Source organism: Macaca nemestrina, chromosome 2, assembly GCF_043159975.1.
Source record: "Macaca nemestrina isolate mMacNem1 chromosome 2, mMacNem.hap1, whole genome shotgun sequence".
In the NCBI taxonomy this organism is placed as follows: domain Eukaryota; kingdom Metazoa; phylum Chordata; class Mammalia; order Primates; family Cercopithecidae; genus Macaca; species Macaca nemestrina.
In genome coordinates this window covers 176012123-176039129 of record NC_092126.1, presented here as the reverse complement: position 1 = coordinate 176039129, position 27007 = coordinate 176012123, and the positions used below count along the sequence as shown (strand labels likewise).

Below are 27007 nucleotides of genomic sequence, written 5' to 3'. Positions count from 1 at the left end.
AAAGATGAAACCCTGTGAAGATGAATTTTAATGGGTAAATTTACAAGCTCAGAAAAACCATGGCAATAACTTCAAAATGGTTGACTGTATCACAGATTTAGTAACATGAGGGCACATATTACATGAGTAAATAGTACCAAAAATGTGGTTTCAAAACCAAAACCCAAGTTCAGATTGCCAACTTCCTCCTGTCTGATTTCTCTGGCTGCTTAATCTCTCCGTTAACTTCTGACTCTTTTGCTCCTCTCAGCTCTTTATTTCTGTCCTCTGTTTATTTCCATGTTTCCTCTCTCTGTGTTTCTCCTGACTGTCTCTGGTCTCTCTCTGTGTTTTTCTTGTCCCAGGCACCCTCAGGAAGACCCCAAGCCTCTAGCAGTACCTGGTATCATCTCCAGCATGTTATAGATGTGGAGGATTCACTGGGATATTGAGAAATACCAGAGGCGAATTGTTCCACTGTAGTAAGTCATTCAGCATTTGTTAAGTGACTACTGTTCACGCAGCATAGTCGGTGGTCCTTTTGAGGAAGAAGAATTTGTTAGGACACAGGACAGAAGAAATAAATTTGTAAACTCTTGTCAGTGGTTCTTGCAGGCTAGACAAACATGCAAATGAAAACAACAATGACAAATTAAAAAGCTGACAAATAATCATATAAACGAATTGTGTTTTATGTGTGCTGACGGGTCCTAGGGTTAATGGAGTAGAGAAAGCCAAGTGATATTAATCAGATTTCCTGCATGAGTTTAAAATTAGGTTTTGAAGTACATTTGGAAGAGAGATGAGGAAAAAGAGAGTGGAAGTGAGTAATTTCTGTGGGGCTTGGCAAGCCTTTTTGCTTCCCTATGAGTGAATCCCTGACAGTGGGGGATAATGAAATGAAAGTGCTAAGTTTCAGCCTACCAACAGCTAACTTTACTTCCAGTCTTAGAGAAATTCCAGTTATGAAAAGAAGTACAGCCAAGTTGAGACTTTCCATAAACATAATTGGGATCCGCTGCCAGTTTTAGAATTTATAGGGTTTAAGTGTAAATTGTGATTATATGAAGTAATAAAGAAGTACTATGACATAAAATTGATACAGACCATTAGAACATGATTCAGGGATGCATTCTAAATAACATAAACTGAAATAGTAAGCTGAAATAGAACAAGTCTGGGTTTTTTGTTTTGTTTTGTTTTGTTTTTTGCATTAGAAATTTATTTTCGCTGTTGTAGTTTTAGACAGTCCTACCTAGTAGATGCGTGGTTTTCACATTTGGGTATCAGAGTTGGATATCATTTGAATCCCAACTATGCTAGCTTTTAAACGTTGGGCAGTCTACTTCACAGTGCTGAATCTCAATTTCCACATGTGTAAACTAACGCTGGAAATATTCACCTCAAAGAGTGATGTGAATTAAGAGATAATTTTACGGAGTCCTGAGTACATGCTAGGTACTTGCTGCTTGCGAATACTTAAAAATACCTTTAAAATAGTTTGTTAAGTAAATATAATGTTATTTCTGAGAACTTTTTAAAAGTAAGAATGCTATCTATACAAGAATGTTTGTATATACAGAAAATGCTCTAGATACAAGAATATTTATTGTGCATGGATATTAATGACCCCTTTATACCTTCTAATAAAACATATTAGAAAACTGAGTTTCACAATGATAACAGGTATAATGTCACAATACTGAATTACATATTAGAAATGGTGAATTAGACTCTCTGTATGTCCCTATGGTGTGCAAGCTGAATATGTGCCTTTAAACAAAAAAATTTATTAACTTGAGAAATAAGTTTGTGGCTGTAGTCAGCACCCTATTATGCTACCTTCTCTACCATTATCTGTGTTTATAATTCTGCAGTCATATCTTTAGAATCAGGATGAATCTAAACTATGATAATTTCTTTTTGCTACCGTACACAAAAATACTTATACTATGTAGGTAAGGCGCAAAGAATAGCATTAACACGAATAACTGAGAACCTACCACTAGTTTGAGAATAGAACATTACCAGTTTCTTTGTAGCCCACTGTGTGCCCAGATTCCATTGCCTCTCTTTACCCCCTCACCACAATCCTTAATGTTGAGTTTATTACTTCTGTGTTTTTCTTTGTCATTTTTCTCATACTTATGTACCCCCTACATTAAATTTTGCTTGTTTTAAAATTTTATATAAATAATACTACATGTTTTCTTCTGCAACAACTATTTTTCCTGCTCAACATCATATTTATGACTCATTCCTGCTTGTCTTTGTAATTCATTTATCATCATATATGTATAATCTTTTATTGTATGAAAATACCGCAATTTATTTACTTTCTTTTAATGGCTATTTAAGCTGTCTTTCTTTTCTTTTCTTTTTTCTTTTCTTTCCTTTTCTTTTCTTTTTTCTTTTTGTCATTAGAAATAAAGCAGCAGAGGAAAAGTTGTTGAGTCCTGTATATGCCCTCTTTATGTACATATTATTTCTTCAGGATATATGTTCAGGAGCTGAACTGTTAGGTGATAGGGTACGCCAAACCTGAAATTCCACAAGATAATGCCACGTGGATTTCCATAGAACTTATTACATTTTATACTCCTACTAACAGAATATAAGTATTCTCTCTCTCTGGCTCCTATAGTTCTTTAAAATTACTAGATTTTTGTTTGATATATTCACCATATCTTTATGAATGATACTTTGCATGAATATGACTATATCCAAGCAGAAGTTTAAAAATGGAAAAGATTTTTGAGTTTGCCTGTAAACATTTTAACAAAAACCCTGATGACCCTCATTTTTTAAAAGTTAGTTTTACTCTTTGTGGAAGCTGCTTTTATTTTTCTGTTTCCCAAATTGTCACTCATACCTTTTCTCAAACTCATTTAAATCTAGACATCCTGAAATAGCTGGATCTGTGTGCTTACTAAATGTTTTGCCTCCAGAAAACCTTATCATAAGAATAAATGTTCTCTTGCGATAAATGAAAACTGTCAACTTTTTCTGACTTCTAAGAAACAGTTTTTGCAGAGAATGTACATTTCTTTTCTTTTCCCCCTAGTTCTTGTTCAGATAGAGAAAGAGTGACCCACGGAGGACTATTTGCAAGCTGCAGAGCCTTGATCAACCCATGTTTTGTTCTGTATTGCAACAGTTCCAAAAACTTGAGTAAATAACTCACGTCCCCTTTTCTGTCATTCACCCTCTTTTGTTTTCGTTAGCCAGTGATTCTTTTGGTATCTGATATTTGTACACACTGTTCCAATTTTAATACCAAAAATTCCTCCTAATCTTGTAACGGGTACTTCGTGTTTTAGAATTTTAGTTGACTAATCTCAATATTTTGTCTTTTGTCAAGCTTGCTGTCACTACTACACATATCTTCTGCAGTTTCCCAGGAAATATACCAGGATCTATCCTATTTCCTGGTACTTATTCAATGGATATTTATTGAATGTAGAAAGGAAAGATGTAAATGCAGTCAGCACTGAAATGCCTTTCCCCTGCTTAGCTACAATAATTTCCCTAAAAGCACTAGGCCAAAATCATGAGTACTGGAAATAGTTTTGCTAGTAAGTAGCTTTGTTAAACCATAGCCAGTCATTTCTTCTTGAGCTTTACTTTACTTTTTTTTGAAAAATTAGAGTGTTAGACCAGTGATCTGTAAGATTCCTTTTGACACCACAATTTTGTATTCTATCTTCTAATTGAAATGAAAAACACTTTGTCACTATTTGTCTGGGCACCACTACCAGGGTCTGAGTCTATCTGCCTTACTGGGCTTTAGGCCCATAACTGTGTCACAGCAACCTGCCAGTTATTGTCTCATAACCCAGCAAATGGGGGCATACATTGAACTTCTCTTCCTCTCTTTGTTCTTTAGGGTTGATTTGTTCTAGTATAAAAAATGCCTTTGGCTTCCCGATTTCATTTATCAGGCAACCCAGGCATTGTTCAATGCTAATGCTTGATTTCTGCCGCCTTGCTCCTTCTTCTTTTCCCTCAACCCTACAGCCATGCCCAGGGCAACTCATCCTAACCTTTGTTATTTGCTATACAGCATAACCCCTTGTCTTTTCTCACACTCTGGTTACCATCTTTGAGTCAGTATTGGTTCTTTCTGTTGGGCTTTTCCTTGAAGTCAGTGAGTCTGTCTGTATCTGGTGCTGAAGGCAAGTTGTTTTTTCCTTTCTGTTGTGGTTCCTCTGCTTGGGACGCCTCAACTCCAGGTGAATGGTGAGTGAGAGCCTGACTTCTTTCCTTGCTACCTTCATGTAGTCTTTCCATTACTATTGCAGGGAATCGCTAAACCACTTTCAAGGAGTTATTTGACTCCAGATTCTCACATGACTAATATTTCGTCAATGTGTTACTGGCCCTGGATTCATCTTGAGTACTTTTGAACTCTGCACCAAAGGCAAAAGATGCCAGAAATCATGCTACAGTGGGAAGGGGAACCAGCTTCCTTTGAATTCTCTGTAGATTGTAACCACGGCCCAATCACTCCTGAGGGTGAGCGGGTGACTGGTGAGCTTTGTATTTGGTCTTTAACCAAGGTCAAGTATAGACTCTTCCTGACCTTTATTCAGCAATACAAACTGTGTACATTTCTGTTGTGCTTAGCCAGTGGACATGTTTCTCTCATGATGTTATAGATCTGGTTTTGAAGATTCCATTTAAGTCTTGCAACTTTTAGTGTAAGATGAGAAAGCAGGAGAAAACTTTTACAACTAAAAAAGAAGGAAAAAGGGGGAAACTTTTTTAGTGAAGGATTTATTTTTAATAACACTAACTGAATTCTGATTCAAATTTGGAAGCTTAAAAATTGTGAGTTTTTAAAATGTCAAATTATTTGTTATTGAAAGCCTAGCTGTTAACCTGCTACCCCCAGCCTCCAAACACATAAAACACCCAAGATTCACTGGGCTATCCAGCCATGAGGCACAAGAAGCCAGACTATCTGTGAGAATTCACCCCTCCTAACTAACTGCTTACTTGACAAAACTCTTAAGGAAACGTATTATACCAAATGTTCTGTTCGGAGAAGCAGTTAATACCACCCTATCTCAAGAAGAACAGATTACTTTTTGTTCCTCAGGAATTCAAGGAGAGAAACATTCTGTTATGCTTATCAGGGAAAAAATGGGAGAAATTACCTCACATGAAAACTGTACTGATTGGAGAATGTTCATTCTAACTATTATTATAATGTGTCTTTGATTAATGTAAAAGTCTTGACCTGTTAAGTATTCACATTAATATTTTATATTATCAGTGATAAAAGTTTCTTTTGTAGTATTAATTCACTTAGTATTTTATTAATTTAGACAGGCTTGAAAGTGCTTCATAAAACCTACCACACTCATTTAGTATTCTCATTTTGATTTAATGTCTTGTCTTCTGAAAGCCATATATTCTCTAATGATTTAAGTTGCAATGAATATTAAAAATAAACTATTATTAATAAAATAAGTTGGACCATCCTTCAATACAGTAGAAAAATTTATAAATATGTGATATAAAATTTTCTTTCTGAGGATGCTAGGAAATGCATCTATAATAGATTGTGCATTGGATGGGCTTAATTTGGAAAAGGTTTTATAAATGCTAAATTAAGAATAAATTTTGAACTACATATATTTTACTCTTATAGCATGTCTATTATACAGTAAAGTTGGTAATAAATATAAAAGTAAGCTCAATGTTGAGGTTTATGTAATTATTCAAGGAAGTATTCTAAAAATAGATTTATCTATATTATTAGAAAGTATTTTATTAAAATAGTTTTGAATAGTTTCATTCAGATTTAGGTCTTGCTTGAATAACAATATTCATTTTGTCTTGTAGTTTGTATTTGAAATTTAAAAAGTAAAATATTTAAATGGATCTGTAATTTTGATGAAAAAGAAGGGAGCAATGAATCTGTTTTCTTGAATGTTTTCTAGTGTATTACCATTTATTTATCTTAGCTATAAAAATTTACATTTCCAAAAGCCTGACTAGGTTTTATTAAATCTGAAAAATAAATCGCTGATTGTTTCTGTAAAAACAATGGAACAGAAAGTAGAGCAGCTGCACTTTAATATTAATACTTATTTTGAGGAATTGGGACCCTTCTAGGAAGCTCACCTACATATTATGTTGTTGAAGATTTCTAAATATGGTTTTCTTCTTCTATGCACATGCCAAACTGTTTTCTCCCAGCAAATCTTACTCAGAATCTGTGAGCTTCTTTTGTGCTTAGCCAGTGGACACTACTCCTTTTTCTTGTGCTAGCCAAGCACTGTGTCTCATTTGAATGATGACATTATTGCACTTATGTTAAGGTCTGTTTTGAGCTTAGAGGAGTCTTGGCTGCCGTTTTCATCCATTTATAGTTATTTCCTGTTACTTAACCCCTACACAGCACATATAGATGTGTGTTTGTTATAATCAGGTTGATGGCAGTGTTATTTCTATGAGCCCGGAGCTGCCCAGTAAACATGGGGCTTGTGTTTTCATCCCTTAGTAACCAGCTACCTGCTAAGAACCACTCTGGACCTAGGAAAGTTCGTGCTCTGGAACTCTGAGTCAGAGAACTAATAGAGCTCAGTGCCAAGGCAGGAGTGGGTCTGATTTTCACTGAATGGAGTCATCCAGTCAGCTGTTCCTTCAAAATTAAAGCTCATGGAGACAGCCTTTCTTCTGCACTCATTGGAGCTTAATCAAGGATTTATTTGAGTACGTTTCCTTTTCTTTCAATCTTTAAAAAATGTGCCGGAGACTTTTGTTGATTTGTTTGAAATTATTTGCATTTAAAAGGCTTCCAAGACAGTTTTCACGCAAAGGTTCTGGCTCTTATTTTTTGTACTTACTATGGTTGACAAAATCATGATGGGACTGTGTTCTCCTTTTTCTTGATTTATGCTATTATGGCAACTTCAAAGACAAATAAGGGAGACACCTACTTTTTCCCATCCCCCTCCCACATTCAGAGGTTAAAGTTAAGGATGAACCATGGAGGATGTTAACTTCACAGATTTAAATCTACGGTCTTCAATGGGAACTTTAAGACTCCTTGCCTATAATTAAGAGGCTAGCGATGATGATGATGATGATGGTGATGTGAATGTTTCTGAAGTAGAGGTACAATAAGAGGCTGAGTCACAGATTTAAAATTATCATTTGAGATAATAATAGAATAGTGTCACAAGGCAGTTTATGGCTCATGCTGTAGAAAGTTAAGAATCTAGAGGAAGAAGATGTTATTTTGCTTAGGATCATATTTGACTTGCATCAAGAGGAAGAGAGAAGGGCCGTTTTAAATAAGGGATTTCTGGACAAATGATAAGAGGCAAAAAAGCACTCCATTGCAGGGAGCTGGGCCTTGAGTAAATCTTCTGGAATATAGTAAAAGGCAAAGGAAGTTTGAGGCCAGGTTTTGAATATGTGGGTGGGGAGTGAAGTGGGAAGGGGCACAAAAAAGATGCAGAATACCAAACTAAGGAATTAAATTCTAGGAGTAGACCATAAAGGGCCACTGAAGGGTTTGATTTCACGGAGTGAAAACCTCAAAGCATGATTCTAAGTAAATCTGGTACAGATTAGTTTGAATGGAAATTATCACTTAGGAACTGCTATAGTTATCTCTTGGGTTGAAGTGGTGCCAAAGGATTTGAAGAGGGAAGGAAATGTGCATTTTAAACAGTATGTATACAAGGCAGCATATATGAGGTACTCTAAAAGGGATTTTTCACATTTATTGTCTGTTTCTGTTGTAACCATCCTGTGAAGTAGGCCCTAGTCTACTTTTACAGATTAATGAACAGAGGTCCTTAGGTTAGATAACTACTAGTAGTCAAAATTCATAGCCAGGCCTGACTGCCAAGTCACCAAACCTTTTAACACCCCTGCTCTGATTTCATGAGCATGGAAATGGAAAACAGATAAACTTTTTAGTTCTTATTTCCAAAATATTACTTTATTAGAAATTATGAAATGGATCCCAATTAGGGTTATATTCGTACATATTTTTATATCTATTCTTTCATGTATATTAGTATACCGGAGTTTGAATCAGATGTTATGTATTAGACTTAGCTAATTAGATTTAACTATTTCTTATTCACAGCATTTGAGGAAATGCACTTTAAATTCAGAGAAAATGTCAGTTAATAAAATAGATCACTAATACATTTTTAATATATCACCTTAAAACATACAGTAAGAGAATACATTTTCTACCAAATAGTAATTTTAGTATATTAAGAAATGAAACTAATGTCTTAATATTCAAGAATAAAAATGAGATTTGTTAAAGGATATAAAATTACAGCGAAATAGCAGGAATAAGTTCTAGTGTTATACTACTGTAGAATAACTGTAGTTAACAATAATATATAGTTTCAAATAGCTACAAGGAAGATATTGAGTGTTCCCAACAGGGAGAAGTGATAAACGTTTAGGATGATGGATATGCGATAATTACCCTGATCTGATTACTATACACCATATGTATTGAAATATCAACACCATAAATATGTATAGCTGTTATATGTCAATTAAAAAATAAAATAAAAAATTTAAAAAGAATAAAAAGTATAGAATAAACAGGAATATTTAGAAAAGAAGAGTTTAGGTTACTTTATTCATTGACAGCTAGAAAACTTTTTAGTTTCATATTTGTATTACAAATATAAAAATGTTTAATACACTTGACTGGATTAATAACAAATACTAGAGGGAAGCTTATTTTTTAACGAGAGGATCACTTTAATGAATAATAATTATTTTACAGATGTTTGAAGAAGTAGGTACTGACACCCAATTAATTGCCCACTACCAACACCAACAACATCTCCACCTCTGCACTCCCTGCACAAGACATTCTGAGAGGTTGGTGTTTGTTTTTAATTGATGTTAGCTTTTTATAATTTGTCGCTTTTTTCTAAAAACAATTTTTTTTAAATGTGGCTAGTTGAGGAATATCTGTTAGTTGTGTTCTGAGATTTACATAGATCAGATTGCTGTTTCATCGTTAAACATGTTAAATGGATCCTTTCTGTTGAGCATTTTTAAAAACTTTTTTGGAGGATTCTGATTTTTTTTTCATTGTACAACCTGCGCCTCCTTCAGTAAAAATAGTTTTGGGTTCACAAACAAGAAGCAGCTGTCTTAAATATGTTCATTGACTCAGCCGAGTGTCTGCAGTTGCCCAACAAAAGTTATTTGATTTTGGGTAGTGCAAAGAAATCAAAATAAGCATTCAGATTATATTTTGGCTGCTGTAATAAGAGCTTCTGTCTGTAACTTGAAGATCAGAAATCCACATGTAGTGTATTTTTATCTTAAAATTTGTAGAGATTTAAGCCTAAACACCACTGAGACTATTAAGAGAGCTTAAGTGATAGAGCTCAGTATTTCTTTTGAATTATTTTTCTGATCCTCAGAGGAAAACATTGAATCTTCATTTCAAGATTGACCTAACAAGGGCTACATCTCAATGTTATTCACAAACTGAGAAAAAAAAAATCATAATTTTATGTGTATTATTTGTTGAAACTAAGTGAATGCTTTAGTTCACTGAAGAAAGTCAATTCAAAGAATGATATGGACAAGGCCAGAAACATATGGAGAAATATATCTCAAAAAGACTTTTCAGAATTGTAAAATTGAGCGCAGCAGAATAAAACAATTCACACATTTTATTAGATCCATATACACTGCAGACTCATTGCCTCCTTGAGAGACTGTTGCTGTAAATATGTAGGGAGCAAAAGAGTGTTGATGAGTCTCTGACTTAACTAAATATTCATAATGGATTAGCGTGCTGCAAGAATAATGACCACACGAATGCAGGCTAGTTTTAGGATTCTGTTTTCTCAGATCCTTTTTGAAAAATCTTACATCTTCAAAGTCTCTACTTGTGATTCTTTATCTCAGACAGTTACAGAAAGATCAACATGGTTTAGAAAAGTCCTAAACACCAAATTTTAACCAGTGATAAAATGAATTTTAGAAGTTTTGATATGTAGTGTATTTTATTTGAAACTTGGAGACAAATTAGAAAAGGATATCTTCTGTTTGATAACTTTCTAATGAGGCATAATCTTATGTCTGGACTGTTAAATTGAGAATTAGAGCAAATGTCTTAGAGTCACTTGTATGAGACCTTAAGTATCTCTTCACCTTAGCTCCCCAAGTATAAAATAACTATGTTAATTATATAACTCTTAGTGCAGGTTATTTGAGAAAAAGTGTTCTTATCTTCAAATCACAATCTACAAAGTAAGTATTGAGAGGATTTGACCTATTAGGAGAAAGGTCCTGGCTATTTTATAACCCTGTGATACAAAGTGATATTTTGAGTTAAAGGGGATCTAGAATAATATGACTGCAGTGTTCAAGCATAAGTTGAATGTGGCATTTCGTGAAAAGAACCTATGTTGGAAACATTTTGTAGTTCAGGTAGAAAGTGTGTATTTTTGAAGCTGTGTTGTACTATTGCCAGTTCTTCAAGATAACATCTCCTAATAAGTATAAGGTATGAATTATTTAGAAGCTGAAGGAAGGAATGGTAAAAGAAAGCAACCAGAATAGAGGAAGAGTATCAAACTAGGGCATATTTTTATTAAATAGTGGAGTCCATTGGAGTACACTGTGCTGAAATATCAGGATCTTAGAATAAGTATTTAGTTCTCGTATATTCTTTTGCCTTTTGTTTTTAAAGGGCTGGCATAGCCGTGGGTGCTCACTACATTTACTTTGAATGTGGAATGACTGTTGGTCATTTTAATGAAGTAAATTTTAATGAAGTAAAATTTTTATCCTTTGTGAAGAGTGTCACGATTTACTTTTTTAAAAATTAAATAAACTTTGGTTGGCTTTAGAATTGTTAGTCTTTCTCAGTGATAAATGAAAATGAAAAATTAACCCCATGAATGACTTGGTACTGGCCCCAGCTCTTTCATCTTGAACAAGTTCCAGGACCTTGAGAAAATTTCTTAATTTTGTCCTGAATTTTCTTGTCTTTCAGTAAGGGAGTTAAGTTGGATAATCTCTGAAGTATGTTCTGACTTCCATAATTTTGTGATTTTGAATGAAGTAAAGTAAAGTAAAGTAGGAGTTCAAAATGAGTAGAAGATTATTCCTAAATCAAGTTAGATGAAGTTAATAAGAGTTATTAACAAGAGTTTCACGATAACAGACTTTTGATAATAAAGAAAAGAGATCAAGTGTCAGAGAAAACGTTCCTTGTAGTAGAAATGGTTTCAGGAGTTGCGAAACCGTATATGGGATGTAATGACAGTTAGATTTGTTTGATTAGGGCAAAGAGTTTTTCTTAGGGTATGGTAGTGAGTTTTCCTATTATGTTAATAAAGGCTCAACAATTTCTAATAGCCATTTAAAATCTGTTTTTAAGAAAGCTTTAATCTACATTTTTTAATGTAGATTAAACCCAGCATTTCGGCTTCTGTACCTGTTGCCTACCCCAAAAAACCTTCACAGGAATCATATTATTTGTTTCCTTTTTAACAGTTGTATAGTTCCCCTGAAAAATTCAGGGCATAGGCAAAGATAAACATTCCTAGACTCTCAAAGAATGAAAATAATACTGATTAAAAGTATGCCTCCTTACAATAAAGTTTTCTGTTTTATAAATTGCTGCTTATTAGAGACAACCAGATAATTATTATAGTAGGACCCATTTCAAATTTTTTCTTAGAAATTTCTCTTATTCTGGATAACATTTGACTACTGTAAACTCTTGAAAATTACCATAAAATACTACCCGTAGAACTGTTTTTAAAATGAAGAAGCCCACTTGTTAGAAATACATTTCTTCATGTTTAAACACATACCTTTTCTACATTTGGAAGTCCTGTTTCGTGTAAAACACACATAGAGCAGTTTGACAACACGTCCTTGTGACAGTCTTCAAGTATTTTATTTATATTGGTGGACAGACGTGAACTGTTCTTTACAGAGTGGTATGGCCACAAAATGTAAAGTTAATCACTCTCTTTAGAAAAAAAAAATGCATCCAAACTTATATATGATATAATTTGACCCAAACCATTAATAATACTTTTGATGATACATTTTTCAAGGGAAAAGAATGTGTAAGTCATCTATAGTCCCTTAAAAATTAGAAATACATGTCAAAGGAGCCTGAAAAACACACTTGTAAATATCTTTGGAAATTCTGACTATGTAACTAATACTAAAAACTGCCTTTTGATTCTTCTCGATTCTTTTAATAAGTACCATAACGCCTTCGAGCCAGAAAGGTGTGTCTGAAGGTTCTAACACACACATTGTAGAATTCCTAAGTCATTGTCTTACTACCCTTCTAATTTTTGACAGATTATTCCTAGCATTTAGCAGTAACATAAAAAGACCTCCTTTGTATTGATTTTAAACTTTTATATCACCCTGGAAGTTTTAGACTAGAAACCCTTGCACTAGTAATGACTTTGGGACTCTGGACGTTTAGCTGGATGACTGATCCCAGTGTATCATTGCCAAGTGAAGGGAAGACATTGAGGCGTGCGATGCGTTGAATTGCTTTGACTCACTTCTTTCCCCTGGCAGTGGTTGCAGCCTGGCGGCAGCAGTACCAAATCTGTGTACTTGCACGTTTGAAAGCTGCTTTTCTTAGGCTCCCACAGCAGTTTGTATAGAAGAGGAGCCAAAGTAAGACGTCTAAAGAGACTTTCTCAAAAGCAATTCACATGTGATCTTACAAAGAACTCCTTTTAGATTTGGTCCTATCACTACACTCCTCAGACTTCTGTTAAAGCCTTTGCTAAGAGGTAGTGTTAGGGCAAGGCCTGGTAAGTTCTATTGTGTTGAATTTGTTGCAGAGTGTTTTTAAGAAATAACAGGCTTAGAGTAATTTAGAGTGTAGGGGCCAGCCATCTCCAGATACGAAAGAGGGAACCTGATATTGAGAGGTTAGGTGATTTAGCCAAGACATGTTCCTGCTTACAGAGTCCAGGTTTTCAGACTTCCACTTATGTATGCATTTATCATGTCAGAATATGATTATGAATAGTAAGAAGTAAGTCGCAGAAGAATAACAGAAAGGACATTTTAACTATACCATAAAAGTTAAATGGTGTCAACTGCCATTAATCTGATAGGAAGATCCAGATTAAAGTTTCAGACCCTGGAGACTGGAACGGGTTCAGAGCTAAAATAATGTATAGTGTATCTATCCTTACTCTGTGAGATGATGAGAGGCAAAAGATGGCAGTTTTGAGGGAAATCAGAGCTTTTCTTCTCAAATCCTGAGGGTTAGTTTGTGAACTTCTGTTTATTGGCCATCGTGTTTTGAGCACCTGCGGAGGAAATGCTGCTCCCTCAGCCTCAGCCAGCTTAAGGACTGTGCTGATGGGAAGCAGAAGCAGCTCCTTGTGCCCTCTTAGTAAACAGCACAGATTCTCACTTCAATAACTGATGAGTCTGTTCTGTTGTCTCTCAGTCCCCTTGTCAAAACCACTGATCTGGATTGCTCTACAGAAGCTGCTTTGCCCCTCTCTTCTCTGATGATCATGGAGGAACTCAGTTTTAATACCGTCGTTTGCGTCTGATACACTTAGGCAGCAGTTCCCTCATGGACCTTTTAGATCAAAATGACACTACAGTACCTTAAGAAGCTTTTAAAGGAGACATTCTGTTACTCTTTGGGGAAGAAGAAAAAGGCAGTATGATATAGCGGAAAGAGTTCTGATTTTGTGGTCAAGAGACCCAACCTTAACTCTGCCACTAATTGGTTTGGTGAACTTGAGCTAACCTTTAACCCCTGTGGGTCTTTTTTTTTTTTTTTTTTTTTTTTGACATCTGTAAATTGGGGGACAAGATGATCTCCAAGGGCTGGATTTGCGGTCCCCATCAAGTCTGTGTTGAAGGGTTTCATTTTTAGAAGAGTAGCTCTTTAAACAAATTATCCTATAAATTAAATATGACACCAGAAATAGCAGTGACAAATGGAGAATTTTCCTAGGGGAGCCAGTTATGACAGGCTACAGAAAACTTTTTAAAACAAAAACTTATTATCAGACAGTAGGATGCCCTACAAATAAATTGATAAGTTCTGTTTTACAATGTAGGAATCTGAAAATATCTAGAAAATTAGAATTTTTTTAAAAAAAATTGTAGAATCCGCTTCCAAAGATCAAAACAAAACAATGAGTCTATAACTAAGGTAATTTAGATAGATATGAATTTCATCTGATTAAGTTTAATTATAAATTGTATCTGAATTATCAAAGTCTAATACTATAAATAAATATTTGGTTGGGTATCAGTCTTCCATCTTGCCTTATGTATTTATGCTACATCAGTTGGTTTCGTTAATACCATTTTAATTGATCATAACTTGCGTTACTGCCACACTGATAGTAAAAAGAGCCTTTACAGCTGTGTACATGTAGGGACGTGGTACCGCTTTCACAGCTTTGCTGGAAACACTACACTGATTTTGAAATATCAGACATAGCTTATTTAGAACCAGTAAGTTTATTTCATATAGTGTAGGGCAGCAGTAACAGTAATTACTGTCCTGATATAATGATGCTAATCTTTTATCATCATCATCTGAAGTGAATGATAAAAACATGTTAAATTGAATCTCCTTTCTAACTTGTGTTGTGCGACCATTATAGGTCCTGGACCACTTAGGAGATAATTGGGCTGTTCCTTATTCTTTGTGGTAGTGGCAGATATTCAACTTGAGATTTAAAATCACTATTACCAGTCAGAGTTGTGTGTGTTTAAAATATGTTGTTGTCCACCAGCTCAGACCAGTAATTGGTGAGGAAGTGGTGTAAGGGATAGCTGTTTTTTCATGCAGAATAGCTTTTTAAAAGATCATTTCATCAAGATTGAAATGTAAGCAAGCAGAGAAATTTTATAAAAACATCCACTAGATGGCATCTTGTAATTGTGTTTAGCGTTATCCTGAAGCATTCTTGACTAGCGGGTATAATTGGAACAGAAAGGGTTTTATTTTTTTCTCTGAAGGTTGGTTGTTCATGAATATATGAATTCACATATACTTTAAAATAATCTTAAAGTGAAAAAATTTTAACCAGCCATTTTGACATACTGCCCACTCATCATAGGAAACGTTTCTAGAACATCCTGATATGTTCTCAAACATAGCATGACATTGGTAACCTGTATTAGTAACATCGGGAAACTTGCTTTCCTAACCATTTTACATTCTTAATTTTATAAAAATATGGAAAGCATAGAAAATTGGTCCCCTGCTAGTTAGAAAATAAGTTTTGGTATTTTGCTTTGGTAGGGCATTGTGCTTATAGCAGAGATAGAGATTATATTTTTGGTGTGGTTCCAAAGTTCTTTTAAAGTTCTAAGAACCATTGACCTTGATCCTGTGAAAAATTTCTTAGTGTTGAATTTATTTTTCAAATACAGATGCTCTTTGACTTAAAATGGGGCTACATCCTGATACACTCACTACACTCTTAGCTTACACACTCAGAACAGTTGTATTAGCCTACAAGTGGGCAAAATCATCTAACACAAAGTCTATTTTATAATAGTGTTGCATATCTTATGTAACTTATCGAATACTAAAAGTTTTTCAAGCACGTTTAACCTATGTTAGGCTATGATATTCAGTAACTTAGGTATATATTAAAGACCATTTTCCACTAATGGTATTTTTAACTTACTTGTAAGTTGAGAAATGTCTGTATTAACAAGCTAACAATCTTATTCTTAAGTGCATACAAATTTCCAAATGATTTGGTTAATCTCTTTAGCCTATTAGTATTTTTAAAAGCTTATTGTTTATGGAACTATACAGTATACCCCAATGTCTTATTTTTTTATTTTTGAATTATTTGTATTTTAAGTTAAAGAAAAGCTAGAAAATAGAATTACCAGAAAGAAGAAAACCTCATCCATAATTTTATCGTAGATAATGTCGTAAACAATTTAGCGTTCATTCTTTCAGGCTTTTTTGGTTTATGTATATATAAGCACATATTTATTATGTATTTTTTAAAGGAATCAGGCTCTTTTCTATGCAACCTTTTTTCCCACTTATCTTGAGTGTCTTTTTATGTCAATGAATGCATTTTCATGGAATTCTTAGTCACTATAAATTGTTATATTTTAACCAAGCTCCTGCTGTTTATGTTTTGCCCCCCCACTCCCATTTTTTCTCTACCCACAGATTTTTGACATGCAGAGGTATTTCTTTACCTAACGGTATTGACTGATGAGAGCACTGGATTAAAGCAGCATAGGTCAACCTAGCACAACATCTGGTTAATAGTAGGTTCTCAATAATATTGAATGAATTTTTTACTTTTTTTGGTTACATGAGTTTAATGGTTAGAAGTTATTATAGGCATAGCACGGTGGCTTAAGCCTATAATCCCAGCACTTTGGGAGGCAAGCCGAGGCAGGAGGATTGTTTGAGCCCAGGAGTTTGAGATAAGCCTAGGCAACACAGTGAGACCTTGCCTCTGCAAAAATTTGAAACGTTAGCTGGGTTTGGTGACGCACGCCTGTCGTCTCAGCTACTCTAGAGGCTGAGGTGGGAAGATCACTTGAGCTCAGAAGGTCAAGGCTACAGCAGTGAGCTGTATTTGCACTACTGTACTTCAACCTGGGCAAGAAGGGCAAGACCCTTTCTCAAAAAAAAAAAAAAAAAAAAAAGTTGTTAATTGTAGTTTATTTCAAGTTGATTTGAATGCTTATAGTTCATGATTAATTATGATGATAATGATAGCAAACCTTCATTTGCACTTACTGCAAAGCACTACTCCAAGCAGTGTATGTGTTTATAAAAATTGACTTAATCCTCACAATGAAATAGATACTGTTATTATCTTCCTTTTACAGATGAGGTTGCCAAGGCACAGAGAGGTTAGGTTACTTGCCCAAGATTACACTGTTTGCAGATATTCTAATAATTTATAGATGCAGGTTTACAAATTCAGGAAAAAAGAGAGTTCACACTTAACATGTATGTCAAATCACATGAGATATCAAGCTTAGACAAAGGGAAATTAAGCAGGATGGTCTAGGATTTCTTTCAAAGCCATATTTAAGGGCTTCATTAAAAAAAAAAAAAGCCAAAGATTTGTGTAGTTCTTTTGAAATGGCATCAGTGCCATTTTCGTATTGAATGTAAGATCGCAAGTTGTAAAGTTTGTAGTCTAAATAATATAGTTTACAGTTATGTTTGACACCATGCATATCTTTGACACAGATGATACATAATTTTTAATTTGTATGGAATTTACATATCATGGTAATAATTTGATGTATATTAACCAAAATTCAGGCTCATAGAGTTTTCTGGGCTTGAGTCACATATTTTCTCAGCCTTGTCCAGGTCCTGCTGTGCTGAATATGGAAGCTGTGTGGTTTCCCAGCAGCAGAGCCATTGATTTAATGGACATTTATTAAGCACCTAATATATGCCAGGCACAACAATAGCACTGGGCATACAAAGATAAATAAAATACCACCTCTTCAGGAAGACATAGTGTGTGGCTAGCAACATTGAAAAGATCCATCCCGGAAACAACAGGATTCTGTTAAAGTGCTTGCTTACTTGCTTTAAGATTGTTTCTTTATAAAATGGAAAAAATAAAACATGAACAAGCCGAACCAGAAAGGGATTAGTACAGTCCAGGCTTTCTCTTTCCTCAGAACTTGTACTGTGGGGGCTTTATTAAAAAAAACCCTCTCTTCTTGATGTCATAGTACCTAAAATTCCTTCATGAAGAGTCATTAAAAATTACTCTTCCCCAAAGCCATATTTTAAAATGAGTTTTAATTTATTATGTTACTTAGCCCTTGTTGTCTCATTGGGAAAGTCTAGCCTATGACAACCTGGAAGGACTCAGAACTGGCGTTTTAAAACAGAAAGTCTATCGGCAATGAACAGGTTCAGTAAGAAAGTAGGGTCTGAGTCCCGGGGATCAGGGAAGGCTGGGAGGAACAAGTGTTCAGTGTGAACATAATTCAGGATTTCAGATACTTCCTGCTGAGCCCATAAGTGTTACTGTGGCCAGAAGGCTGTCAGACTTTGACAAGTGAGCCCTATTTTTGGATGATGGAGAAACAAGCCAAACCTTCCTCACTGGCCACATGGGGCTTTTTTGGTTCTTAGGAAGGTCTGGAAAAGCTCCTCACAGACCCAAGTCGAAGGATGGCATAAATGAACGTATCTGACTTCCCTATTTTAACTAGAGCTACTCCTGAGTTGGACTCCTTTATCGCCTCTTAGGAGTACCTCTTTACAAAGCAATTATTCCAAAAATCCAAATAGGATTTCAGAAGCCCCATATTTCTAAGAGGAGGTCAAGGGGTGCAAGTGGTAGTAGACGTGCAGAAAGTAAGGGTGAAGTGGTTTCCAAGTAAAATGAGGTTGTTGATTACTTGAAGAGGTGACAGAGCCAAATTTATGAAAGCGTTAGGGTTTCCCATACCTGACAGTATGGCTTGTTGGAAAAAGGAGCAGAAAGAGGCTGAATTTTCAGTCAGAAACCACTGAAACCACTATTTATGTAATATTTATAGGAGACCATGTGCGATTCAGTTGAATTGCTAGGTCTCGCTATAGCAGTTTTTAAAAGCTTCTTTGACTGTTGACAGGTCCGTTAAGACATACTGCACATGTAGATAAGGAAGACACTCAAGTTTCAACATCCTCACTAAATGATCATGAAGTTCTTATGGTTTAAAAAAGTTCAGATTTACAATTCCATGTAACCTTTCATTAATTAAACAAATTGGATCTTTGTTACTCTTCTGAAAGTTTTAGAATTGCACTTCATGTTTTAGAAATGACTCATCAGCTTTGCATTGCTCTGGTGACCAGGAAGCCTAAATTTGCAAAAGTAGTGTTTTTCTCTGGATTTTGGAGTGTGCCTCTTTATGTGTGATGTACCGTGGTGGCCCACCATAGAGGGTGTAGCAATTGACTCCCTTCCTGTAATGCTTTTCAAAATAACACCTGAAAAGTGGAAGCCCTGATGGTAGTGCTAATAAATAATGCTTTAGAAACCTGTTCTAACAAAATTAAGCCAATTTGGATAGCTTATAAGTAATCAACACAAATAGACATAGAAATATTAATGCAAGTTTTATGATATCAGGATTGTTAGCAACCAGAGATCACGAAGAAAATATTTACATCCACCAAGGACACCTTAAGCATATAGTAGATGAGTCTTGTATGTTCCTGGAAATAGGTGGGGAAAGGTTTAGTTAATATAGTGTTATGAAACGTCTTTTTTAAAGAGTCTGAAATTATTTTTAAAATTCAAATTTATATAGTGCATTTATTTAGAGCAGTAACTTTCAACTGCGGATCCCACAAACCTACAAGGAGTGTTTAGAAATTAGTAGGACATTATTTGGTGAAATGCTACAGTCTGGGATTGGGTGTAGGAGTCAAAGGGCAGGGAAAGAGCCTAGATACATGTTAACTCAGCAGGAAGTGAAACAGTCTTGCCAAGTAAGAAACTATCCCATTCACGATGCCAAAATCTTCCTCACTGAGAAATGCTGATTTTAGAGTACTGGATATTACTGTAAGTTAAGCCTAACCAGAGAAGTAATTGAAAGTGTCCGCCCTTTGGACTCTGAAGATGCATATCATATACCGAAAGAATAAGGTAGAATTTCCTGTAGAGAAATTCTGGAGATTTCCACACCTACTATTTTATTAAGGTGAACTACCTTGTGGATAGTTTTACTCAGTTGCTTAACTGAGGGTAAATTTTATTTCTCCCTGTCAGAGTAAAGCTAGCAACAGGGGGGCTATAAATATAAATTTCCAGAATCTTACACCTGCTGACCATAAAAGTCAGTCTAGATCATGGGGGAAGCTGCACCGAAAGCATGTTTTCAACAGCTACTGATAAAGCTAACATGAAATAAAATCACACACATTCAATGTGCTTCATAACAGTGCAGTATAATGAAATCCAGAGGCCAACTGATAGTAAAAATCAGGTGTTATAAAAGTGTACTTCACATAAAACTAATTTGGTTACTCTTTTTAAAAGCAGATGTAGAGTAAATTCATGAAGATGTTAGGAACATGGGTAGGGTGAGTGAGGTTGGAGGAAGGAAAGACGACCTAAGTTGTTGGGAACTCCTCTTATGGGAAGAACATTTAATAGTTTCCCCCCGCCCCCAGTGTTATTGAGGTTATGGATGATTCACTATGATTTCTTAAGCTGTCTCTGACATTTTCCCCAAGTTATTTCTAAGACAGTTCACTCGTTCATTCATCACTAAGAATTTGTTCTTTGTAGTAGGTATGCTTTTATTAAGTGTGGAAGACAAACCTGCAAACAATAAAACCCCTATTGAAGGTGATAATGTCACAGTAGCTGTGTAGATAAAATAATGTGGGACAGAAGGGTCTACTCCAGCAAACCAACTCCAGCTTCTGATCATAATAGGGCAATCACTTAAGTTACCTAGAAATGAGATAAAACAGTATTTCTGCTCTCCCACTAGATCCCATAGCATTGGGTAATAATCTAGGATGACTCTGGTATAAACAAACAATGGAATTTTAAAGTTCATTCTTAATTAAGATATGATATGTTGAGAGTCTGTTTTATTCCCATGTATGTAGTCAAGTAAGTGCTTCACTTCTAAATGCTGAAACTATAAGACGTCCCGCGGTAATTGAATTACAGACAAAAAGGCCCATTTGCTGCAGTTGCAGTAATTATGTGGTGAAGCAGTTAATTTTGAGCAAGTGTGAAAAGATGTCACATTGTCACAGAAAGGATCAGGAAGAGAAAATCACTTTCCACTGCAGCATATTGATCTGACACCTCAGAAGCCTGATACTTTATCCTCCATTAAATCACATTTAAAATATTTTATTTTAAAATAACTTATTGACTTTCTTTTTTGTCTGTAAAATAATACATGGTGAATGAGAATAACACCAAAATGCATGGAGACAAAAATATCAGTCAATGCATATACCACTGCATATCCCTTGTGAACATTTTATTGTTGTCCTTGTAGCCTTTTTACTAGGCATAAACATAGTTGAACAGTTTCTTTACTTTTTAATTAGAATTATGGTATATAAATGTTACTGTAAATGCATTTAATGAAACATTTTTTTATTGATTGATTTTGCCATCAAATTCCTATGCCTGCCCTTGTTAGAGGTCCCCCCTGCTTCCGATTTTAGTGTTTTATTTGATTTCACAAAGATGGTGGGATTCAAGGTGTGGTATGGTGTAAACTTGTACATTTTAGAAATAGATACTTCCTCATATGTTTGCTATGTATCATAAAATTACTGCCATTTAGTAGGATGGAAAGCATAGTTTTCTTTTTCAGGGAAAAGAAAATAGCTATTTTGCTAGAGAAGGAAAACTTCAGGGTATTATAAGGATTTATTTGTGATCACATTTGCCTGATGCTGATAGATACAATGGTATACACATTGCTTGTTTAGATTGTCATTCTTTTATTCTGCTTTCTTAACTTTGCTGCAGATGCTCTTAGTCACTGAATGTTCACATACTGGAGTGGTTAATGCTCCTTTTAGAAGCTAAGCTATCAGACTGTCAGTCAAGAATGTACTAACTGCTGACTTTATGGATGCATCCCAAAAGTTAGATTTGGCATTAGAGGTCACATTCATACAAAACTCTGTTTTATGGGAGCAAGGAATACTTTACAGTCCAAGGGCTGTTGGCAGTTTTCCAGTTTCTATCTGTGGATCTATCAGCTCTACACTTCGTAGAAAGTAGGCATGCATGTGCCTGCACATGTGTTAATCTTAAAAGTATAGTTCTTTTCCATGAAAGCTGCTTTATTTTTTCTTACCCAGAAAGATTATATTGTGGTAATGGGAACTTTTAACCCAGGATTATAAATCTTCCTTAGGCTTCAGTTAGATCCTGCTGTTGCTCTCCACTAACTGAACTTTAAGCTATCAAAAATAAGAGCCTTCCCATTGTTTTACTATGTCAATATCTGTTGTTTCCTCCCTTTATTAAAAGTCCCCAGATGGAAAACTGTCTTTCTAAATTCCCTTCAGCAGTACCTATTGCAGGTAAGAAAATATTTTTAAATAAATGTTATAATGTGGCTGCTATTTATCTTCTCTAATTGTTTAACATGAACCATGGAGATGACAGGGATATTTTATTGTTTTAAAATAAGCTTGTTTCATTCTATATATCATCATTAGACTTGGCATAGCAGTAAATATGAAAGGTTAAGAAATAGATTCCATTTTTAAATATAAAACTTAAACTGTGTTTCAGTTTAAGGTCTTCAAAATTTTTCCCATAGTTGCAATATTTTTTTCTGAGATAATAGGCCCTGTCCGAGGGGATGCTGAATAACTCTCCAATAATGTCCAACACTGTCTGACATCCCAGAGAAGGAATTGAGAGGGTCTCCCAGGTAGTCAAATTGATGCTGTTGCTATGGTAAGTTCCTACGTCACCATGACAAGCAGAAATATCCAAGGAAGCAGCAGTGGCGGAGCAAAGGCAGCTACTTCTAGCCTGACAACTAAAAGCTGAAAACTCACATGACTGAATTTCAGGGAACATTTTTCCCATAGTTGAGAGTGGGGTGCCTAACTGAATCATCAATGTCAGCTATGAACAGTAAGAAAAATGCTTTTGTAAGATCAAAGACAGATACTGTATTTGGAATTTGTTCAGGAAGAGTAACTTTGCAATTGCAAATATACTCTTAACTGCAGTATTTTGTTATCTGTCTTCGAAGGAGAGCTGCATGTTGATAGGCCACTTCCTGCCTTTCATCTTTTTTTTTTCTGGGATTGTAGGCAAAGTGGGTGGGGGGAAGCAGCACCATAGAAGTGTCAGTCCTTTTTTATGAGCTGTTTTAAAACATGGGCAACTGAATTACATATTTTAGAAAGTAAAGTTGGTTCTGAAGAAATGCAGTTGTAATTTTGTGGTAAGGTCACTACGAATGGCTTCCAGGAGACTCTGCCAAATAATAGCAGAGGTTAACAATATAGTCTATAGAGAAACTAGAGAACAGAAAATAAGAATGTATTAGTTTTAGGAGCCAGGGTGTTATATAGACTGACAGGAGGCTGCCAGGGTCAAGAAACAAGTTTTAAGAAAATAGGAAGCCCATCTGATAGGAGACAGTATCCACGAGAGTAGACACTGATTTGTCAGTTTGACAGGTTCTTGTTCGTGGAATCAGCATAAAGTTACCTTGATCCACTTTAACCTGAGGGTATTTAATCAGGTGTTTGGTATAACAAATGTTGAGGATAGTAATTTGGGGCCACATTAGGCTAGTTGCAAAGTCACACTTGAGCAGCCTTAACCAAGATGATTTTTCTAAATGAAATTGAAGGAAGCAAAGGGTAGGAAACTCATGAAAGGTTGCTAAAAATTACATGTAGAAGATACACTATTCCCTTTCCTTCTCAGCCTTCATTTTTCTTCATCAGCTCTCACCAGTGCTGCATCTGTGAGAGGATAATGCAGGCTATCCTGCCATGAGTAATGGACCTTGATTTCCACTTTTCTGATTGCTTGCTATCTGCTGTAAGTAATGCCTTACAGGCATTCTCCCTGTGTCCTGGAGCATTTTAACTAATACTTATTTGGACAGAAGTCCCAATAACCACGGATTTTTTCATTCTGCTTTTCTAATTTTTGCCTTTATTGATTTCCAGTAAAACTCTCAGTGCAGATTTTTTGTACATTTGTTTTGTAACTACAAGGTTTTTTGTTGATATGTACCTTTTCTTTGTGATATTCTTTCCTTTGAGAATAGCAAGGAACCCTGAGAATTGGTAGATTGTTCTCAAAATAGATCACTTCTTGTCTGCTCCACTTGGCTGTGACTTCTTTCATTAGGATAATAGAATAAAATTGCCCTTTAGAAGCTTTTCCTTTATTGATCCAGTTCATTTCAGAGGCGGAAAGTGAAGAAGAAAGTAAGAGTTCTTTTTATTATCTTATTGTAAATAAACCTGGCCATTTTTACTCTTAAAAACAATACTGTACTCATTTTACTCTTACTAATAGTAGAAATTCAAGTAATCTCAGGTTTATAATTTAATAGGAAAATACGTAAATATGTGTGTGTTTATGTGCAAAACGTTTAATTTTAACTTACCCTCTTGTGGACTCAGTTTTACAGATCATTAAATTGGTGAGTTTAGATCAGTTCTAACATTGTACGGTTTTATTAATGATTCCCAGTGTATGCTTCATAAAATCTCAGATCTAGAAATAACCATAAGAGATACCTACTGGTTTACCTTTGTCCGTTTGAGCAGTAGTAGATTTAATATAAGAAGAGCTGTCTGTGTTTTTTCTTGTTTTTTTGTTTTTTTTTTCTTCTAGCAAATTTCCAAGACTGTAAACCTATGATGATTTTTAAGTAGGAAAGTTTTTAAAACTGTTTTTGGAAGATAGTTGAAGAAGTAGTGACAGTAGTTGTCTGGGTTTAGCAGTATCAATAATTTAGCACTTTTAGTGGTCAAGGACAGACCCTTCTTTCCACTATTCATGTCTAGGGACACTTGAACTCCCCATTGATTTTTCCATCATGCAGGAGCCCCTCAGTGTTCAGTTAGTTCTTCCCTGAGCACACGAATGGTTGGATTGATGTGAGGCCCACAATTTAAAGACCCAGGTTTGGCCATGTTTATTACTTGTCTGAGCTGTAGACTATTGTGGTGTTCGCATTTTCTAGTGTCATAGGCAGTTTTACCTCAGATTCTGAATAAATGCAAAAATAGGGCAAGGTGATTTAATCCTAACCAACCTGTTAAAGGTCCAAATCTCCTAATTTCTGAAAGTTTAACATCTCCATAATAAATCATGCACTGAATTGTGTCTAAAATAAAAAATGTGTATTTACTGAGAGCCTCTATGACTTTGCTTTGAGGACATTAGAAATTGACTTTTTTTTAAGGAAAAAAATATTTCTCAATATACTTTCTAAATAGATGTTGGGAGGTCTTATTAAAATGTTGGAAAAGTTATTTTTTCCTTAATACAAAATTCCAAGAAAGCACATCAGAAATGTTTAAAATGTCAGACGTTACAAAACAACTTAATGATGGTATACAAAATTCAGCTTTAAGCCAGTTTTCAAATCATAGAATCCAGCGTTAATTAATAATGGAGGGCGGTTTGCGTAAACTGTGGGAAAACAGGGAGTGGGACAAATACACAGAACAGCTGTTACAGTTTTTCTGAAGACTCAGCTATACAGTTAAGTTTCTTTCTTTCTTTTTTTTTTTTTTTTTTTTTTTTTTTTTTGATGAGTGTAAAGGCTATGTGAAGTCCTGCTAAGCTGATTTATTGTGTCTTTATTTTTCTAGTAGAGAGTGGAGAGAGGGGAATGGAGAACTTACAGAGAGAGAAGGGGGGACTGCAGGACAGCCTGGCCCCTGCTGGAGATAAGGAGGTAAAATCATAGCATACAGTGGTAATAACAGGCCTTCATGGTCATCTAGCCCAACTTTCCGATGCTTGAAGACTCCACAGTTTTTCAACTTCATCAGTTGCGAATTTTGTCTTGAACCGGCCTGACATTGGATCTGTTTTTCCTTTTGTGAGGTGAAAGCCAGGACTAGACACTGGTCATTTTTACTCTGTCTGATACCATTATTGGTCCCATAGTTCACTATGCAAAAAGTACTCTACAAGCAACAGAAAATGAATATGAAAAGTACAGAATGGGCTAGGCACGGTGGCTCACACCTTTAATCCCAGCACTTTGGGAGGCCGAGGTGGAAGGATCACCTGAGGTCAGGAGTTCGAGACCAGCTTGGCCAACATGGCGAAACCCTGTCTCTACTAAAAATACAAAAATTAGCAGGGCATGGTGGCACACACCTGTAATCCCAGCTACTCTGGAGGCTGAGGCAGGAGAATTGCTTGAACCCGGGAGGCGGAGGTTGCAATGAGCCAAGATCGCACCACAGCACTCCAGCCTGTGTGATGAGCGAAACTCCATCTAAAAAAAAAAAAAAAGAAAAATACAAAATGTTATTTACACTTTATTACACTTTATGTCTATTACCAGATCGTCTTTGACCATTTTTGTATGAATGCCACAAAATTCCAGTTCTGTTCTCTTCAGCATTACTTTCCTGTGAAGGCCCAGCCAGTGCTTCCCTAGGGCAAGCCTGAGATTCCAGGAATGGCCAGTCACCTGACTTATTTCCTGGGATCACATCCCTTGAAAGTTGCTGAACCTACCTAGTCCCAAATAATAGCACAACAAATAACTGAACAGTTCTTTTCAGACTCTTTTTAATGTGTTGTTGATGCCCAAAGTAAGAGAATCCAGGTCACAGTTGGCAAAGTTTGCAGTGGCAGGAAGCTCTTGGGGAACCCAGGGGTTCATTCTTGACGGTGTCTGCGGCAGTATGGATAAATTCAGCCGTTAGTTATAAGGGTTAATAATGGGACAAATTGGGATCGTCAGAGGGAGCAAAGAGAATTGTCTGAATTCTCCAATGGCTTTTATAATTGCCAAGTGTCCAGTGCCGAGAATGTTATACTACTATATATTATCTATTCTCTAATGGTTCAGACCACATTTTTTGCACTCTATTACCTGCTGCCTAGTTCCCAAATGGTTTTATTATTATATAGGTTTTCTCTCACCAACAAGTTCTTTATTGTTCCAACTCATATTTTATAATCACTGTCATCTTGCTTAATGCTAGTCCATTAATAGGCCCTCAGAAGGTTGATTTGGGATCAGAAGGTCTCCCTAGAGGAGTTATATAAGAGCTACAGAAAGAATTTGCCCACCTTTTAGTACAGATTTGGCAGTCATCAAAGCAAACGGCTGGGAGAGCTCAGCAAGCAGAATTCTCCTTTGACTCCTCAATGGGCCTTACCTTTCAGTTCAAGGGAAGCTATAATATGAAATAAAATGTGTCTGATGTTTGCTGTTAGATTGTGATTTTTGGTACACAGCAGACAATGACAGGTTTTCCTTATTTTTTTTCCCCCCTTAGAATCAGGGCGATCAA

General features: G+C 35.5%; 1 protein-coding gene across 12 annotated transcripts in view; it reads left to right on the top strand.

Annotated features, from left to right (window-relative positions):
* The window catches only part of LOC105477538 (BBX high mobility group box domain containing), a 269896-nt gene that overhangs the window by 134419 nt on the left and 108470 nt on the right, over positions 1-27007 (top strand). For 2 of the 12 annotated variants that reach the window (XM_071092480.1, XM_071092471.1), the window contains exon 1: positions 25346-25425. The exons of 5 other annotated variants lie outside the window; for them this stretch is intronic. In XM_071092480.1, the coding sequence (XP_070948581.1) occupies positions 25360-25425 (66 nt within the window). In that variant the 5' untranslated portion in view covers positions 25346-25359. Of the gene's footprint in view, positions 1-344; positions 462-8758; positions 8857-25343; positions 25426-27007 lie in introns of those variants that run through there. 5 more of the 12 variants (XM_071092475.1, XM_071092479.1, XM_071092470.1 and 2 more) reach the window with 5 other exon arrangements.